Source organism: Artemia sp. Qi Xiang Cuo, chromosome 12 (genome assembly GCF_049724085.1).
Source record: "Artemia sp. Qi Xiang Cuo chromosome 12, ASM4972408v1, whole genome shotgun sequence".
Classification (NCBI taxonomy): Eukaryota; Metazoa; Arthropoda; class Branchiopoda; order Anostraca; family Artemiidae; genus Artemia; species Artemia sp. Qi Xiang Cuo.
Genome location: NC_142805.1, coordinates 16,369,855 through 16,389,260, shown reverse-complemented (window position 1 = coordinate 16,389,260; position 19,406 = coordinate 16,369,855). Strand labels below are relative to the sequence as shown.

General features: G+C 36.3%; 2 protein-coding genes across 4 annotated transcripts in view; both read right to left on the bottom strand.

The window, feature by feature from the left end:
* The window catches only part of LOC148945835 (protein grainyhead-like), a 317,009-nt gene that overhangs the window by 257,374 nt on the left and 40,229 nt on the right, over positions 1-19,406 (bottom strand). The gene's annotated exons all lie outside the window — the stretch shown is intronic.
* Positions 5,571-6,230, bottom strand: LOC148945836 (protein CFDP2-like). The gene has a single exon (XM_089097525.1). It carries the CDS (start codon positions 6,228-6,230, stop codon positions 5,571-5,573), a length of 660 nt encoding a protein of 219 aa, XP_088953651.1.

Genomic DNA, 19,406 nt, shown 5'->3' with positions numbered 1-19,406 from the left:
ATATTTTCTCCGTTGCGTAATCAGTAATTATTTCCCAAGCTGTTAATTGTACCTTCCTTTAATTTATAACCGTCGAATGTTAGACAAGAGAAAAAAGAACTATCCTATACTTATTTTTTGAAAAATTGTGCTTTAGTTCTATTATCTTATTTTTGTGACACACTTCTTATTTCATTTTTTAGTGGATCCACCTTAACTTATTTTTTTGTGGATCCGCCCCTATATATATATATATATATATATATATATATATATATATATATATATATATATATATATATATATATATATATATATATATATATATATATATATATATATATATATATATATATATATATATATATATATATATGTATATATGTATATATATTTATATATATATATATTATATATATTTATATATATATATATATATATATATATATATATATATATATATATATATATATATATATATATATATACATTATATATATATATACATTATATATATATATATATATATATATATATATATATATATATATATATATATATATATATATATATATATATATATATATATATATATATATATATATATATATATATATATATATATATATATATATATATATATATATATATATATATATATATATATATATATCAAGTGAGGAAGAATCGTCATTTGAAGCTGAACAGGAATGGTAACTGTTATTAATAATCTTATTTGTAAAAGTTAATCACGAAAATAATTTTATGGAAATTTAGAAAACTAAATCTGAAATCCGTCAAAAATGGGATTGGATGGCACCGTATCAAAATAGAACGTGCATCATTAGAATCAGTTTGGTTGAAAGCATTGTTCAGCAATCTCCCCCCCCCCCCCCCGCTTTGAATAACAAGAAAAATTCACTTCTTGCATGGGAACCAATGATGTGTCTCCTTTTCTTTTTTGCTCTTTCCCCCTGCTTTGAACAACAAGAAAAAAAACTTTTTTTCATGGTAACCAATGATGTCTCATTTTTCTTCCCCCCCCCACTTTAAACCAAGAGAAATCACTTTTTTGCATGGGAACCAATGATCGTCTCCTATTCTTTATTTGCTTCCCCCCCCCCCGCTTTGAACAACAAGAAAAATCTTGCAAGGGAAACAATTATATGTCTCCCTTTCTTCCCCCCCACTTTGAACAACAAGAAAAATCACTTTTTTGCACGGGAACCATTGATGCGTCTCCTTTTCTTTTTTGCTTCCCCTCCCCACTTTGAACAACAAGAAAAATCACTTTTTTGCAAGGGAACCAATGATCGTGTCTCCTATTCTTTATTTGCTTCCTTCCCCCCCCCCTCACTTTGAAAAACAAGAAAAAATCTTGCCTGGGAACCAATTATGTATCTCCCTTCTCCTCCCCCCCCCCCACTTTGAACAACAAGAAAAATCACTTTTTTGCACGGGAACCAGTGATGTCTCCTTTTCTTTTTGCTTCCCCTCCCCACTTTGAACAACAAGAAAAATTGCTTTTTTGCATGGGAACCAATGATCGTGTCTCCTATTCTTTATTTGCTTCCTCCCCTCCCCCCACTTTGAACAACGAGAAAAATCTTGCATGGGAACCAATTATGTATCTCCCTTTCTCCCCCCCCCCCCCACTTTGAAAAACAAGAAAAATCACTTTTTTGCATGGGAACCAATGACGTGTCTCCTTTTCTTTTTTGCTTCCCCTCCCCACTTTGAACAACAAGGAAAATCGCTTTTTGCATTGGAACCCATGATCGTGTCTCCGATTCTTTATTTGCTTCCTCCCCCCCCCACTTTGAACAACAAGAAAATTCACTTTTTTGCACGGGAACCAGTGATATGTCTCCTTTTCTTTTTTGCATGGGAACCAATGATCGTGTCTCCTATTCTTTATTTGCTTCCTCCCCCCCCCCACTTTGAACAAGAAGAAAAATCGTGCATGGGAACCAATTATGTATCTCCCTTTCTCCCCCCCCCCCACTTTGAACAACAAGAAAAATCGCTTTTTTGCACGGGAACCAATGATGTGTTTCCTTTTCTTTCTTCTTTCCTTAAGATACAATACCGCCACGTTTCTGAAACTATGCCTGCATAGCCTGATTGTCAGGCCTGATCACAGTATAAAGATCTAGCAGTAAGTTTACCGCAGATAATTTCTGGCTCTTCATTCTCGGTGCGAACAAACAGATCCTCCCACTTATTCTTGCATTAGCGCGTACAAACAGCTCCTCTCATTTGATCTGCCATCAGCGGTCCAATTACCCTGGAACACGTATTTTGGCAGAAACTTTCTCAAAATGCCTTTGAAACCAACTTGAGATTTCGAAACCTACTATTAATTCCTAAAAATATATAATAATAACATTGCACTACTAATTACCGATTTTCATATATGTATTGGAATAAGTTCACTTAAAATTAGTTTCTTCAAAATTTATTTTTCCAACGCTGAATCCAAGTTTCATATTCAAGAGAAATCTGACTTGTCTGCCCGTGAAAAGATCTAATGTCGCTTATGTTTCTACGTTCTCTGGAGCACTCGCACCTCGGTCCGGGTTTTTATAATGGGCGTGAGATAGGGAAAGATCATACTGCCTATAATTTATATACTGTGGGCCTGATATAGATTTACGCTATTAAAAATAACATAAAACTGATTGGCTCTCTAGTGAGAAGTTATAAGCCAATAGAAAGGATAAATTGTTGTTTTGCTTTTTCGAATGACCTATATGGGAACCAAATACTAGAGTTGCCACCCGTTGAAAAGAAAAATCACTGAATTTTAGTGATTTTTTGGTTGATTTAGCGACTTTCTTCAATAATTCTAGTGATTTTTATTTTTAGGCAATATAAAAAAACACTATAAATAGTTATAAATCACTAGGAGTGGCAACCCTGCTCCATACGACCCTCAGTTGTTTTGTAACGGAAAATTCATTTTGTTTTAAGTGACGTGTCGGTGCTTTTCCTAAGAGCGATATATTATACTACCCTGCAAATTCGTTTTTACTACCATCAACTGCTTACTTTTACTGTCATCAACTTTATTCGTGTTTTACTTGGATGAGCTTCGGGGCAGTAGGACAGTGTCACTCTCATATATATATATATATATATATATATATATATATATATATATATATATATATATATATATATATATATATATATATATATATATATATATATATATATATATATATATATATATATATATATATATATATATATATATATATATATATATATATATATATATATATATATATATATATATATATATATATATATATATACTACTTACTTGTACTTGTTCCGGGACCAGACGCGGACGCCTTACCCGGCATCTAGAAGACTCCGTATGATTGACTCCCACTTGTCGCGATCTTGTGCCAGCTCTTCAGCAAACTGGAGCCAGCAGCTCTCCCACTTTCTGCCAAACTTTCGAAATCCGCCAATGGGGTCGAGGTCTTTTTTCGCAGTTGTCCACCAATTCTTAAATTGACCGCCAGGTCGCCGGCGCCAATCTTGTAATGGGGCAGCTAGAATCACTTGCTTTACGATGCGGTCATTGGGTCTTCTCAGGACATGACCAAGTCAACGCAGTCTTCTCTGTTTGACTATCATGGCGGTGGGTTCGATTTTACAGCAGCGGTGGCGCACATCAACATTTGAGATTCTATCGGAGTATCAAATCCTGAGGATTTTTCGTAGACAGGGGTGGTCAAAGACTTCCAAATCATGGAGATGAAGGGCCTTTGGTGGCCAAGTTTTGACTGCAGAGAAGAGAACAGATCTAACAGCCGCTTTATAGACAGAAAGTTTTGTCTTCATGCTGATCTCCCGCCGGATCCACAGATGGCGGCGGGGTTGGGTGAAGATGGCTTGGGCATTGTGGATTCTGTTCTCTACGTCAAGGTCACAGCCTCCACGAGAGTCTATTATTGAGCCAAGATATGTGAAGCTGTTGACTTTTTCCAATTCTTGTCCGTAAAGCACAAGCTGATAGTCAGACTTTATGTTTAGGTCCATGACTTTAGTTTTGGCCGTGTTGATCTTCATACCCAGTAGCTGAGAGAAATGTGCTATTTCATTTAAAATTGCTTGGGCAGTTGCTGGATCAGCAGCAAGAGCGTCGATGTCGTCCGCGTAGTCCAGGTCAGACACGTTAATGCCCAATCCCATAACAACACCATCAAAACTCGTGAGTGCCCTCTCTAGAATCCAGTCTATACAGTAGTTAAACAAAACAGGGAACAATATGCATCCCTGTTTTAAATCACTTTCAACACTGAAGGACTCAGTTTCTTCGTCCAGCACTCTTACTGTCAAATTGCAATGCTTGTGGTAGGCCTTCAACAGCTCTATGAATTCAACCGGCATACCATCTTCCAACATGATTCGCCAAAGGTTTTTGCGACTTACAGAGTTGAAAGCAGCTACAAAATCAAGGAACATGTTAATTTTGGGGAGTTTGTAGTGTTTGCACTGTTGTGGAATACGGCGAAGAGCAAAGACCTGTGCAGTGCACCTTCTCCCTCTTCGATATCTGCATTGATTTTCACGTGTCCGCTCATCCCTTGCGTCCTCGAACCTTTTCAGCAAAATCATCGAAAATACTTTGGTAGCCATATACATAAGTGATATCCCTCGGTAGTTCCGGCTGTCACATTTGTCCCCCCTTTTAATTAATGGGATTATTACTGACACCTTCCAATCAGACGGGAAGGTCTTCTTCTCCCATATCAGACTGAAGAGGGTTTCTAGTTTCTCTGTTAAAACTTGTGGCAACGCCTTGTAGACCTCGGGAGGTAGACCATCTTCTCCAGGAGACTTATTGTTTTTTAGCCGTTTGATTGAGTTAAGTATCACTGAATCTGCAGGTAGTGCCCTGTCGATTTCATATGGTGATCTTTCAGCTGTTGGTGGCAGCATCGCCGTTGCATCTTGTCCATCTGTATTTGGATTAAGCAGGTCTTTAAAGTGATTTTTCCAGTGATCAATTTTATCTTGAACGTCAGGGATCGCACTTTCTTGGGCGTCTTTTAAGGGACCAGCGATGGGTGACTAAATTCCAGTTATTTCTTTAGGGTTCTAAACAGCCTACTAGTGTCATCATTTCTGGCTGCTTTTTCATCTCTAAAGCAATCTCATCCAAACAGTGTTGGCGGTCTTGACGAAGGCTTTTTTTAACCTGTTTACATAGCGATTTTTTTGTACTGCGAGTGGTGCGTTTGATGCCTGCCACCTAGTTTCGATTAGCTTTACACTTTTCTCTGAGACGTAATTATTCCTCGTCTTTGCAGGGGCATAGCCGATAAATTCAGTGGCCACCTTTTCAGTGGTGTTCCGGACGTCTTTCCATTGGGTGGTTGGGTCTTCATTACAGCAGTTGGTCAGGCTTGCGAACTGGTTCTGTAACTTCAGGCAAAAGTCGTAAACACTTTTTGGATTTTCAGTTTCTCCACGTTTAACTTCCATTTTGGGGGTTGTCTCTTCCTCGCGCTCAACTCCAGGAGTATTTTCGCACCTACAAGCGTATGATCGCTTTCAGATTTTGACCCTGTTCATGTCCCTCTGTAAGCTCGAGAATCGATGACTGAGGAGCACCAACGCTGACGGATCAATGTATGGTCAATTTGGGCAGTTGTGAAGCAATCGTTTGAGAACCAAGTTGTCTTTTGAGAGGGTTTGTGTTGGACCATAGTGTTGGTGATGGTAAGGTTTTGATATCTCACGAACTGGAGTAGTCTATTCCCATTGCAGCACCACTGCCCGTGAGTGAATGGGCCAACAATATCGCAACTATTGGGGTCTCTCGGGCCAACAGGGGAGTTCCAATCACCCGCTAAAATTAGCAAGTCTCGTTTGGGGCATTTCTGCATTGTAATCTCCAGATCAGTGTAAAAGGAGTCTTTATCATCATCTGTTGCCACTCTTCTAGGTGCATAGACAGCAATTTTAGATATGTTGGATAATCTTCCCTTAAGTCGTAGTCTGGCTGTTCTCGGGTTCACTGGATCCCATTCAAGAAGAGCTTTTTGCGCACGGCAGCCTATCATAAAGCCGACTCCATGGTCACCGGATCCATCATATGCACCGGAGTTGAGGAATAAGTACGAGTTGTCGGAGTCATGGACCGGTATGGTTTTTTCAGACACTCCGTTCAATCTTGTCCCTGATAGACAAAGAACGTCTACTTGGTAACGGTTCGTTGCCATAGCCATCACTAGCCTTGTTGAGTCCCGCTTCGCCGATTTCAAAGTCTATCTATAAACTCAGATTTCATCCTTCTGTAAATTTATTTCACATGGAATAGCTCGTACACTTGTCGATCTCACCGCTATTCTGGGGAGAAGGATCGCGTCGCTTACTAGGGACACCTTAGTGGGTGTAGCTCGTACACTTGTTGATCTCGCCAAAATGGCAGGGAGCGGGATCGCGTCGCTTACCGGGGACACCTTAGTAGGAACAAAATTTCTGGGAGTATTCATTTCTTTATAGATGATTCATGGAGATTTAATTAACCGACGGGTCCTCTCCCCCATCGTCTCCTCCTCCTTACTCAGCGCGGGCTTGGAACCGGCTATGGCGGAGTATATATATATATATATATATATATATATATATATATATATATATATATATATATATATATATATATATATATATATATATATATATATATATATATATATATATATATATATATATATATATATGATTATTTGGACGCCGTTTATTTTTCTACTTGGATGCCGTCACCGAATAAAATAGGCTTTACACGGAGTTAAATTCATCTTTGTCCTTTACCTGTCATTGTCAATCATATATCACAAGCATAACTACATGTAAGCGTCACAATTATAAAGACACAAAGACAAGGTTGCACGTATATTAAAAGGGTGATAACTCCAAAAATTTGACCTCAAACACACTGAATGGCTGCTTCAATGGAAAAAAATACGTCATATGGCTACATTCTTGTTTAGTAGAACCATTGGACAGAAATATTTACTTTTTTATTAACTTGATTTTTAACTTTTTTTTACTTTTTTAACTATAAAGGAGCTGGGCATTGTCTGTCACAAGTATGGAAAACTTATGAGCCTCCAAACCCACCTTAAGCTTTGTCATACTCGTCTTTACCACTTAAGCATGTGAGCTCATTTATGATCGCTGGAGTTTCTTTGCCAACCAATCATGAGCCAGTTTATACCCGTAAGCTCCGTAAGACAATTTCTATAAGTTTACGCGCAGTATTATATTTTACGGAGGAGAAAGCCTTTCAAAATAGTCCATAAGCAGAATTTATTTTTTAAAAAGGCCATGTTTCAAGAAAAATAGCCAGAATTCTTCTTGGAAAATTAAACATGGGATGGACACTTAAACGTTAATTTCCAAAATAACATTTAAACTTTGAACTCCCAAAACCAAACGGAATATTATGTACAACATTTTTTTTTTTTCATCGGAATACTCACTTAAAGTCATTTAAGCACATTTTTAAGTATATCTATTTCATTATATACATATGTGTTCTAATAACTCACTGTAGTACTAAGCCGCCTGAGGCAAACACAGCTAAGTAAGCTCAGCCTTCACCACAATCTATTTAAAGCCTCCCTCTTTACACCTTAGCAAGAAGTTCCAAATTCCCTTTAAATCCACCCTCGCGACCCCATCCCACCCAATTCGAGGAAGACCTACTTTTCGTTTGGCCCTAGATGGTTGCCCGAAAAGGACGATTTTTGACAATCTTCTTCCATCCGAAGAACGTGTCCTAACCAACCCAACATGTCTCTTTTTATAGCCCTAGAAACATTATCTAATCAAGACTTGGCAGCTTCAATATTCATAATGAGCCTTACCTCCTGTCTATGCACCCCATCCTTCCTACCTGAGTAAATAAATTCTATATCACCTAATTTCATATTTCTTTCCCCTGGTATAATGGCTTCTGAAACTCCTAACAAGACCAGGTCAAAACATCTGAATTTGCCTGTCAATACGATAGTTGTTTTTTAACGTTGTGACGTTCAAAGTTGCAATTTTCATCTTTAAACCGTCGAAATTATTAGGGCCTCAGGAAAAGCAAAATATTTTTAAATATATTACAACATATATATTCATCACAACATATTGTTGTGATGAATATATATATATATATATATATATATATATATATATATATATATATATATTAAATAAAACTATTATTTTTAATTAATTAATTAAATTTATTCACTTAATTAATGTAATATATACTATAAAAAATTTACCAAAGACGTAAATAGAAACCTTTGCTGGTTTCACGGAAGACACTGGCGGAAGCAGCTCAGCGACAGACGCTATCTGTAGTCTATTAAACATTAATGTAATATATAAAAAGAACAATCTCAAGAAGAAGAAACAAGCGGACTATGGCCAGGAGAAGGAAAAGATAAGCTAAACCCACGTGGATATTTTGCCTGTATAAAACAAGGTGTCTTCAACGCTCAATGTAGAATAAATACTTGAACTAAAGATAAAATTTAAAATAGGCAATAAAATCTAAAATGAAATAAAATCTAAAGCTAAAAGCAATACAAAAAAAGAAACAAGCCAATTTTTATATATATAATTATTACTACTGCGACTGAGCACCACAGTGCAATTCCATAAAACAATTGCAAGTTACTTCAGTGAAAACAAAACCAACTGGATGAACCAAAATGAATTTTCATTTTATAAATAATAGGTTATATTCTAAAAATTAACAACAGCATTTCCAGGATTATTTACTATAGACGTAAATCGAAACATTTGATGGTGGCATGGAAGAAATCGCAAGGAGTTCGCCAAAACACAAGCTGTCTGCAGTCTATCATCCATTAACGAAATAAACTATAAATTAATTATTTATTTCATTATTTAATATAGCACATTGTAAATAGAATATTGTAAAAAAACATTAGTATTACCATGAGAATTTACTATAAAACCTTTAATGGTGGCATAAAAAAAGCGCAAGAAGCTCGCCAAAACATAGCCAGTCTGCAGTCTATTATACATTAACATAATATATAATAAAATAATTGATTTCTTAAATTAATTAATTGAATTAATTTGTTAAATTAATTAATTAGGCATATTATAAGTAGTATATTGTGAAAAGTAATACTAGTACTAGTACGAAATACTAGTACTAGTACGAATTAATTGTGTACGAAGTTTTTTGGTCAAAAAATTACCTGTAGCATATATAAATTTATAAACATTTAATGGTTGAAATAAAAGCATCCGCAAAAACCAAACAGATTTTTTTTTTTTTTAACAAATGTACAAACTGTCTTAAAGCAAATATCTCTAACGCATAAAATTTAATATACTTTTATAAAGTTCCCAGACTCTTTCTAGGTCTCAGCCTCCATAATTGCCCCCCCCCCCCCTCTAAAATACTTTTCGAACATTCTGAACCTCTTTCTTGGTCTCAGTCTCTGGAATTGGAACATAATACAGGTAATAAATTTAAATCTTTGAGAATTTATCAAAGACGTAAATCGAAACCGTTGTTCGCGGCATGGATGAAATCGCAAGGAGTTCGCCAAAACACAATCTGTCTGCAGTCGATCATACATTAAGCTCGCCAAAACATATTTTGTCGGTAGCATATTATAAAGTAATGTGTCTTTAGTCTCAACACCCTTAGCTTTACCCTTTCTCCTTTAACTTTTGCTCGATTGTGCATATTTGTAGCAAAGCAATGGACTTCTAATCTTTTTATATATTCAAAAATTTACTTTTAGCAATAAATTCAAAAGGGCACATCATTTCAAGTTTTTCCTGTCTCTGTTTTTTGTTTCACTTTCAATGACTTTGCACCTGGTTAACTATGATTTTTTTTCTTCTTAATATAGTGCACCGTAACTTTTTGATTTATGTGTCAACTTTGAAAACAAGAAATTCAAGACACACTTATAAACGTGGTATAGGGACAGGAATAGATATTTTTTTGTCAAATTTTTCTTCAGAAATAAATTTGCACTTGATGGTAGTTATATAGTTGAAAAACCTGACTTTCGTAGACCTGTTTATAAACATGTACTTGGGACGCACTTTATTAACAAAGAGCGTAAATAATATTCACAGCTGTTAATACAGAGATACGTAACAACAGGATATGTGCCATTTTTTGTGCACATGTCAGGCAGAGTTGCCAACATGAACACTTTTCGTGTGAATTGTACTCTTTTCTATCTCAGAAGGGATGCGAAAATCATCCAAAAAGAGTAAAAATCACTGTTTGTGGGTGTCATATTTCATTCGCTATAAATGCCAGTAGTTGGCAACTTAGTCAGAAGGTCATTTAGCCAAAGGAACATGGTTGCCAACTTGCACACTTTTCGTGTTTAATGCACTCATTTTTTTCCTCGGAGGGAAGCAGAAGAGGAGAAGGGGAGATGCGTGCCGATTTTTTTACTTGCATTTTTTTTTTTGCAAAAACACTTTTTTTGTCTTGATTTGCACTCTTTTTAGACGTCAGCAGTTGGCAACCCTGATATCAAGAGATCCAATCTCTAAGGGGACATTTGTTACAGAACATAAATATGCTAATTCCGGACATATTGAAATCCATACCCCCAGGGGCGAATATCCAGCATTTATAAAGGAAGGGGGCAAGAGGGGCCCACGTCCAGATAGTGAGGGGCATGGAATATATATATAAATTTTTTCCCCACATTATTAAGGGGGCAACAGTGCATTCTATTTTCAGAATATGTATTTTTATTACGGCCCTTTGGCTTAAAATGCATTTATCCATCTACTATCAACTAAGTGAAGTTAATCTTAACGACGATCGATGCCCCCTCCTTATGCCTAGTTCCCAACAGAGTTACCAGCGTAAGTAGGAAAGGAAAGTAGATTCCTTTTTAAAACAAAATGGGTTACTTGTCAAATTCCTTTTTACTGTTTTTTCCCCTAACAAATTCTTTTTTTTTCGAAAAACCGAACAGATAGTCCTGCATTATTTAAGATCCTAGTTTTCTTATTGCCCTTATTTTCCTCCTACGCTATACCCCTGAGCAAAAATAAAAAGGGGAACTCAGTTCTGCCATTCGCCCCAAAGACGAAGAGGCGACTCTGGAAAATTACGGGAATTACGTCACCACTCTGGAAAACTCTTTCTGTGATGCCATCTGTCACTGAAATACCATTCCTTGTGAGAATGCAACATGCAACAGACAAAACCACACCTGGAAGTCCGGTGGACTGCGGTTCAAACCTGCCTGTCGCAAGGTATTCTCCCTCAAGGAGTGGAGATCCCCTGAGAGGTACTGACACGGCTTGAACTGCATTAGCCGTAGGCGACTTGGTACTCCGATGCATTAGTAGTAGTGGTGGCATTTCTCGATACTGATATCAGAGAACGAAGCGGGATGAATCAGGCATAGAACTGCTTTTCGTGAAATGTTCAGAGTTCCCATGACCATGAGATAACAGCAGAGAGCACTTACAAGGTAATGTTTGAATAATACCTGCCTGCTTTTACAGTCTTTTTTTTACTTTTTTTTCTAATTTATATCTGATTTTAATATTTTTACATTTTATTACAGCCTTTTAATCTCTTTTCTATACTCAATCTAATTTATTGCAAACAAATAAAACATCAACTAAATTACCAAAAACCCCTAAAAAGGTTGCAAAAGCACCTGCAGTGGGCAAGTAGTTTTAATATTCTAACACAAAATAATAAAGTTTTTTTTTAACAAGTTTTGTTCCTCTGGACAATTTTCTAACAATGTGGATAGAAAATGCTATTTAAGTTTCCATAAGTCCTACCTTCCCATAAGCCGTACGTTCCCCGTTTAATTTCTCATAAGTCGTACGACATTTTGCTATCATTCGATAGCTTAAATTTATTTTATCCATTAACCGAATTAAATTTTTAAAATTGCTTTGTTTTTTTTTTATAGAAAAATACGTTCAAAAACGTGGAAAAAAGAAAATTATGATCATTCTCTAAAAAAACCTAAGTTATATCATAGTTCTGGCTCGACGAACAGATAGATCTGAAATACTGAATCCAATGATGTAAGTATCCTGTGTTTTCACTGCAAGTTACAGATATAGGTTCGTCGAAAAATTGTATTTTCACAGGGATCATAAGTCTTATACGGCTGGAAGTCGGTTATTTGACTTTCGCTGAAGGACTGTAAGATCTTGAGACTAAAAGTAACCATTGCAACTGCTACTTGATCGTATGAAGCAAATGTGTCCTTACTTTAAACTTGAGTGCGCAAAAAGTTTGCCTCAAAGAGAAATGCCAAATTTATTTTCCACAGAAAAAACGAGGACTTCTAAAAGTTAGATTGGACTGAAACGCACACTACAATGGTCCTCAAAGTCACAGAGGTGGAGTGGCACCTTCGTTACATAGCTAAAGGCATGTACACATGGGGGGGGGGGGGGTACTTCCTGAATTGTCCCTCAAAATTCTTCTCCACTACACTGTGTTGAACTAAATCCCTCTTCATATAAATATTTTTACGCTAGATCTGGATACCCCTCCCTCATGTGTGCGTCTGCACCTGCTTTCCTAGAGGCAATATTACAGTTAGGAACCTCCAAGCAGGAAATTTTCCTCGCCATCATAATTCGTAGCAATGGTTTTACCGGAAATCCATGTTACCTGACATTTTTGCATTTACTGCTTTTTTCATTAAAAAAAAGGTATTTATGTAAAAAAAAAAAAAAATATATAATTGCTGACAGGGTCAAAGAAAAAGAAAAACCAACGAAAAAGGACAGAAAAAGACTAAATGTATGGTTGCTGTACTTGAATAGAAAATCATCAATATTCAGAAACGATTAGCAAGCGGAAGAATTTCTGAACTGTATTTTCGCCGACTATAGTCAGTCAAATACACAGTTTATATAATTAGGCAGTAAGTTTACCGCAGATGATTTCTGGTTCTTCATTCTCGGTGCGAACAAAAAGCTCCTCCCACTTATTTCTGCACTTATGGATTAGTGTGTTTGCGTTAATCAATGAGAATTATATACACTATGGTCAAATAATACAACGCGACCAGCTTTTACTGCCTAATGAATTGTCAGAGGCGTTTCCTAGCCAACCAACCAGATCATTCGAGTTTTAGACTCTCCTATAGCATTCGTCTCAGTGAGCCCCTTCTACGCATCATTGTAGCAACCATCCAACATTTATGCAAAGACGTGCTCTTATGACAACGAGAGATAACGATAAGGGTATACCAATAAGAGACACTGGTATTTTTTTTTCTTCTTAAAGTTGGTCAAACCGACCACAGAATATCTATGATTTTAGCACCGTAGTTTCTCTTTGGCTTATCATATAAGCCAGAGTAATTTTTATTTTTTATTTCTGTATGGCTAGTCGAACACTGACTTCCAATCTGGCAAAAAAGGGCCACTGGAATAGAAAGAAACTACAATCAAAATCATCAAAGTTATCTCTGGATGTTCACTATGAATGGTCAGTAATTGCCTAGTAGGGAAATATGGCATCCGGAATCCGTTTTCTGGGAAAATAGGACAGATAACTGGAAGCAGGAAAAGTAGTCAAAATGTGCATTTTTTTTTAAACAAATCTGTACAAGTTTATCAGTTATCCGTATCAAGCCTGTTTTTTTTCTGAGTCAAAACCTGAAAAAAAAAAAAAAAATAAGCATCAGTTAGACAATTAACCTTTTTTCTGTTTAAGAGCTACATTTAAAAGCTACTTTTATTTATAACTTATTTTCTCCTTTTTGGTACTTTTTCAGGAAAAGCAGTCCACACTACCATTTTCCGTCTAATTTTACCTAAATGGGACTAAACAGGGGCAACGCGCTAGAGGCATCACCCTAACAGTTCAGTTAGATAATTTTATTTACAGACTTTTACAGTAATAAAATATTATTTAAGCTCACGCTTCCACTTCCTCGCACTCCTGACCAGCTCTGTTGGAATATCCCAAGTCACTGGATTCAGTACTTCCCTCCTGACATGCATAATATCGGATATTGTTTCTGGCAGTAGTCTGTTCCGGAGGGGGGTCCGAACTAGCTTTAACAGCGAAAACTGACGTTCGGCTGCTATGAGGCAACGACATAATACCCTTTATGAATATAGGTAGGTGAACAAAAGCAGAGTCCCCAGCACCATCCTTGAGGGCGGACACTGAATTCCAAAATTCCAAAACTGACACTTTCCCTTCCCCTAGCTCTTTCTTCAAGAATGGTAGTCGCCTCCACTCTCTGTTTAGGGCTTCAACTTCCAGCGAACCATTGAAACAGTCCTTGAATATGCGGAAAAGAGGGATGAAAGAAGGAACTGATCCGGATAAAGCAGTTTCTGGAGATAACCAGTCGAGCATTCGAAGCAAGCGGTCTTCACTGTTTACTCTTCGCTTTATTTCAGAGCACAGCTTGATATAAAACGCAAGGCAATTTTTCTTTGTCGCAGCTAGCTGTCTGTTTTGAAGTTTCCGACTTTCAATCTGATCAATTGCAAAGAGCTCAAGTTTGGCTCCAAAATGCATATCCGTCTCCACAGCTGTGAAGTTTCTTGGGTTTGAAAAATCTATTTCGAAGACTGAACGTATGGCCAAAAGCTCGTCTTTGATATAATTCCTTGCCAGTTCGGAGAGAGTATTACCCACGCTTTTTAAAAGTTTGTGAACTTTCACGTCTGCACTCTGGAATTCAAGATTCATACCGTTTACAATAGGAAGAACGTAATTCAGAAAAAGATAATAAAGCTTGACTTCGGGATCGATCAAAGCTGTATAAAGCTTCACTGCCGTTTGATCCCGACCTTCATTCGCAGGTAAGGCGAAAAACAACGTCAGAGCAGTCCCCTGTTCCACCAGCCTCTGAGAGACCGCCTCAAACGCTAACCAGCGAGTTGCAGATGGGTACAGGAGTGCATGCTCGGCTACTTCACAGAACTTTTGGAATTCCTTATACTCACGGAGTCGTTTGGCACTATTCGATACGTGCGTGTATATATCATTGCTGAATCTGATGATCTCTGTATCACAAGCACTAGCAGAGCATAGTGCAAAACTGTGACAGATGTATCCAAAAATAGCCAGCCAGGGATTATCTTTCTTTATGAGGGCTGCAAGGCCGTTGTTTTTCCCAAGCATCACATTTGCATTATCAGATGCAAACCCTATGTAGTTTTTTATTGTCATCTTCTTCTTACTTAAAGTCTTATAGATCAAGCTTTTAAGGCCCATTGCTGTTGTATCCCCAACTTCTGGAATGGCCAAAAAGTCTTCCTTGATTCCGCATGTAGTGTTGTCATAGTAGCGAACGATGATGACTAAGTCTTTTGTCCCACACTTGTCAGTGCTTTCATCAACCATCAGCGAAAAGAGCGATTTTTCCAATCTTGAGCTCAGCTGGCTGATGGCGTATGAGGCAATTACGTTTTTGATTAGTCCAGTTGTTTTAGTTCTTCCACAAGAAAGAAGCTTTACTACTGATGAATCAGGGATAAATTTTTTCAGCAATTCGGGCAAGCTGTCCATAATACTCATCTCCTTGGATTTTGATGCTACCCAGGCTGACATTGCCAACTCTAAAGCTGTCACCTGTTGGCTAATTAGTTCTCTTTCCTTTGCTGCTCCCGATAAAGTAAACTCACTGGTTTGGTCATCAGCAATACGCACTTGGTTCTTCATACTAACAACTTTGGATATGTGACTTTCCCTCAGTGCATATCTACGTAAATGGGATAGACCACCAGTAATGATCTTTTCGCAAAACCTACACCAAGATTTTGTCCTATCCCTTGGATATCTTTGCAGCCAGACCTGCAACTTTTTATTTTCTATACATTTTGCACTTAATTTTTTCATTTTTACTGGCTCTGGTGGCTTGTTTCTGCTGATTCTTCGTTTTCTGATATTCAATAGTTCAATCTCTTCACCTTCAATGTCATTTACAGTTTCTACACAGTCGATGGCACTAGCTTCAGGTTATTTGGATTCGTCTCCAGAGTTATTTGCTATATAGAGATTCTGTATAAGAGCAGTGACTCTAACCGGTTTTCCATATATCAAACCAGTGGCGTAACTAAGGGGTACAAGTAGGGGCCTTTTGTAGCACAAGTTTAGTTTTTATGGGTATTTGCTTCTCTAAAAGAGGTATCTAATAGAGGAAGAAAGAAAAATAAAAGAGAAAGAAACTTCTAGGTCCTAAATTTCAAAATTTTTTGAATATTCGCTGCATAATATTGCTCTTAGAGATTATTTGCTTCCTGACAAGGATGTTTCAGGGGCTAATTTAAAGAAAACATTAAAACTGGGCTAGCTGAGCCAGAATTTTCAATTTCATGCTAGACTTTTTCCAAGTGTCATGGTCACTTTTTTGACATTATACCCCCCCTCCCATTCTGAGGTCCCATATATAATTGTATAAATACATTTCATCGTTGTGTCGAATCTTGTGATGACATTCTTTCTTGTAATATTCTTACATGTTCTTTGATATTGTAAAGTGAGAATTTGATCGGTTGATTTTTTAATATATTCCTAGGGCTATATCCCGGACCATCAGGCGGGTGGGTGTATTTTCAGAAATCAGGCCATGATATTTGGGAATAGTATAAAATAAAGAACTGAATGGTACTGCTTTTGTGTGTTTAGCGTGTTTTCTTCAGAAAAGGACAATCACTAAATATTTGGCATTAGAAAAAGACAACTAGACTAGTGCCCCTTTTTATGGAGAAAATAAACACTCTTGTATCTGTTAGGGTAGGCTTAAAGTTTACTTAAAGACTGATTCATTGGGACCACGTATGTTGGGCTGGGGCCCCAAGCACCTGAAAACGTAAATTTCTTCGAATTTCTCGGTATTTCTTTATTAAATTCTAGGTTTTTTATTATACCCCCTAACTTTATTTTATTAAATCATTTCCAGTTCGCTTTTATTAACTCACTGATCTTTTTGTTTCGTCTGCCAGTTATTTCTTTGTACCACAATTTTTTTTTAATTTGTGAATTTTTTTCAACCACTACCGAATGTTCAGTTACTTTCAACTTTTATCAGTAAAGCACAACGGTAAGAGCACTTCCTGAGGCTGTTTTAACTTAGGTTTTAATCTTGGATGAGACACGATATTTTTTTTTTTTTACTGGAAAATTAAAAATTTGAAATTTTTTTTTTCCAGAATCTATAAACATAAGTGAAAATCCCGGGCAAAAAATCGATTCATTTTTGCATAATTTGATCTTTTTTACTTGTTTTCCTCAATTCATCGACTTTTCGTTTATGCATTTAAAACCTAGATAAATTTGGTGTTTATGTTATGTAAAATCCAATGCTTTTTGTGCCCCTCGTGTTCATTTATATTCATATATTCTTGAGAAAAAAAAATAATTCTCTACTTTTTAGTTCATTTTAAAAATGAGTTTAACTTTTTCTTTATTGTTTGACCTCCTCCCCTAAAAATTATTTGTGCGTCTGGACCTGTGAAACCCATCAAAACAGCTATAAGCTAGCATTCTTGGGGTTGAATTGTACGGTTGAAGAAATAATCTTCTTTTATTTCTTGCTTTCTTTTGGTCGGGAGTTATGATTCAAATTACAAACGGAAAAAAGGTATCTTATGTAAAATAACTACTGTTTCGTATAGGAACTGAAAACAAAGATTGAAATATTTTTTGTTTGATAAAATAAGAGCAAAACAAAAATTCTGTAACTCAGAATTCCTCAAATCTTCCTGTTGGAGCGATGCAAATTTAAGGCTGGAGGAAGTGAGACTGAGACCAAGCCACTCTAATTTAAACGGGAAGGGAGTAATTAAAATGATTTTTTGAGTCTTTTTAAGAAGCTGGATTTATTAAGATCGGTTTTTATTGAAATTTAACAATAAAAAAAAAATCTAGTTGGTTATCTTGGTTATCATTGTTGGTTATCATTTCTAATATGCTTGTAAAATTGCCCTTTTCGGTCTAAAGTACTACTTTTGAGAAAAAGTATTGAAAAAGTACTGCTTTTGCAGAAAGTATTCAAGAAGTACTGCTTTTGCAGAAAGTATTCAAGAAGTACTACTTTGACCAAAAAGTACTAAAAGTAGTACTTTGGTACTACCCGTGGCAACTCTGCATCACACACTAAAACAGCACTGTTTGTAATAGCAAAACCCGACCTCGTTCTCGTTTGGAATCAAATGCTCCAAATATTGTTGTAAAAAAAAAAAAAAAAAAAAACTTTTGAACCATATATTTTTATTTCTTGATATCTTGGGTTACAACCTCAACAAATTGAAACCCCAAATCCGATGACAACGCACCCTTCAAAATCTGCGCAAAAGAGCCTATCTGCTAACTGTAACTTTTCACGGGGCACAACTCAAAATCTAAATCTGAACATGAGCCATATATTTTCAGTGCTTAATGTCTTAGCTTAATAATAAATGTTCAAATGAACGTCTAAGTTTTATATTTTAATATAATTTTGACGATGAAAGTTTTATAATTTACTAAAATAGTATAAATTGGTTTCACATTTTGCACGGAAGTTCAATGCAGAATTTTAAATGATTGTACAAAAAGATAAACCAAAACCTACTCAAAAGGGTAGGCAATGACGCCGTTTAGTGCAAAATTTGGAGTTCAGAGTGGTAGCTTTTTTTTGAATGGTTGGATTCTTGATTAATGAACTTTAATTATTTAAAAAAAAAAGCTACTTGGGTGACAAAAAGACAAATTTTAACGCTTACGCAAAAAAGAAGTTAGTTAGAGGTTAGTGGAAGGCTGTTATTGGACGATGTTTAAAAACAATAATGCAGATGACAGGTCGAAGTGATCGTTGGAAGTAACTCCAATGTCAGTTGATGCCAGGCAGAACAGTTCGTCTGTGGTTCTCGCCAAAAGTAACTAGGTTTGTTAATGGAGTACTTTCTATATAAATTCTAAAACGCGGGCCGCTCATATGGTTAATTCATCTAAGTTCGAAAGCGATAACAAGGATCTCCCAGCTTTTCCCCGATTGATGTCGAAATCCTTAACAGGAAAAATCTAATTTATTAAAAATATTTTTTTCACAAATTATATCAATATTATGTTTTCCTGTTTAGCTTAATTTGTAAATTTCAAAACGTTGGTTAAGAAGAAAATTGTTTTAATTATTCCATTTTTCCTTGGGTGGTCTTTGAACGTGTATTAGGGAGAGTGTGAGTCTTTTTTTTGGGGGGGGGGGGCCTGTGCCTGGGCTATCAAAAATCTCATCGTTGTAGGCAACTATTTTTATTATCACCAATAGTTTCATATAATTCGGCTATGCTGATTAATCTTCCGTCTCTAATAAGTTTCTGTGCACGTCTCAGCGCAGGCGCATAACTTCCGAGCTTATATGGAGCGATTAAGTTTTGAAGATGGAGGGGGG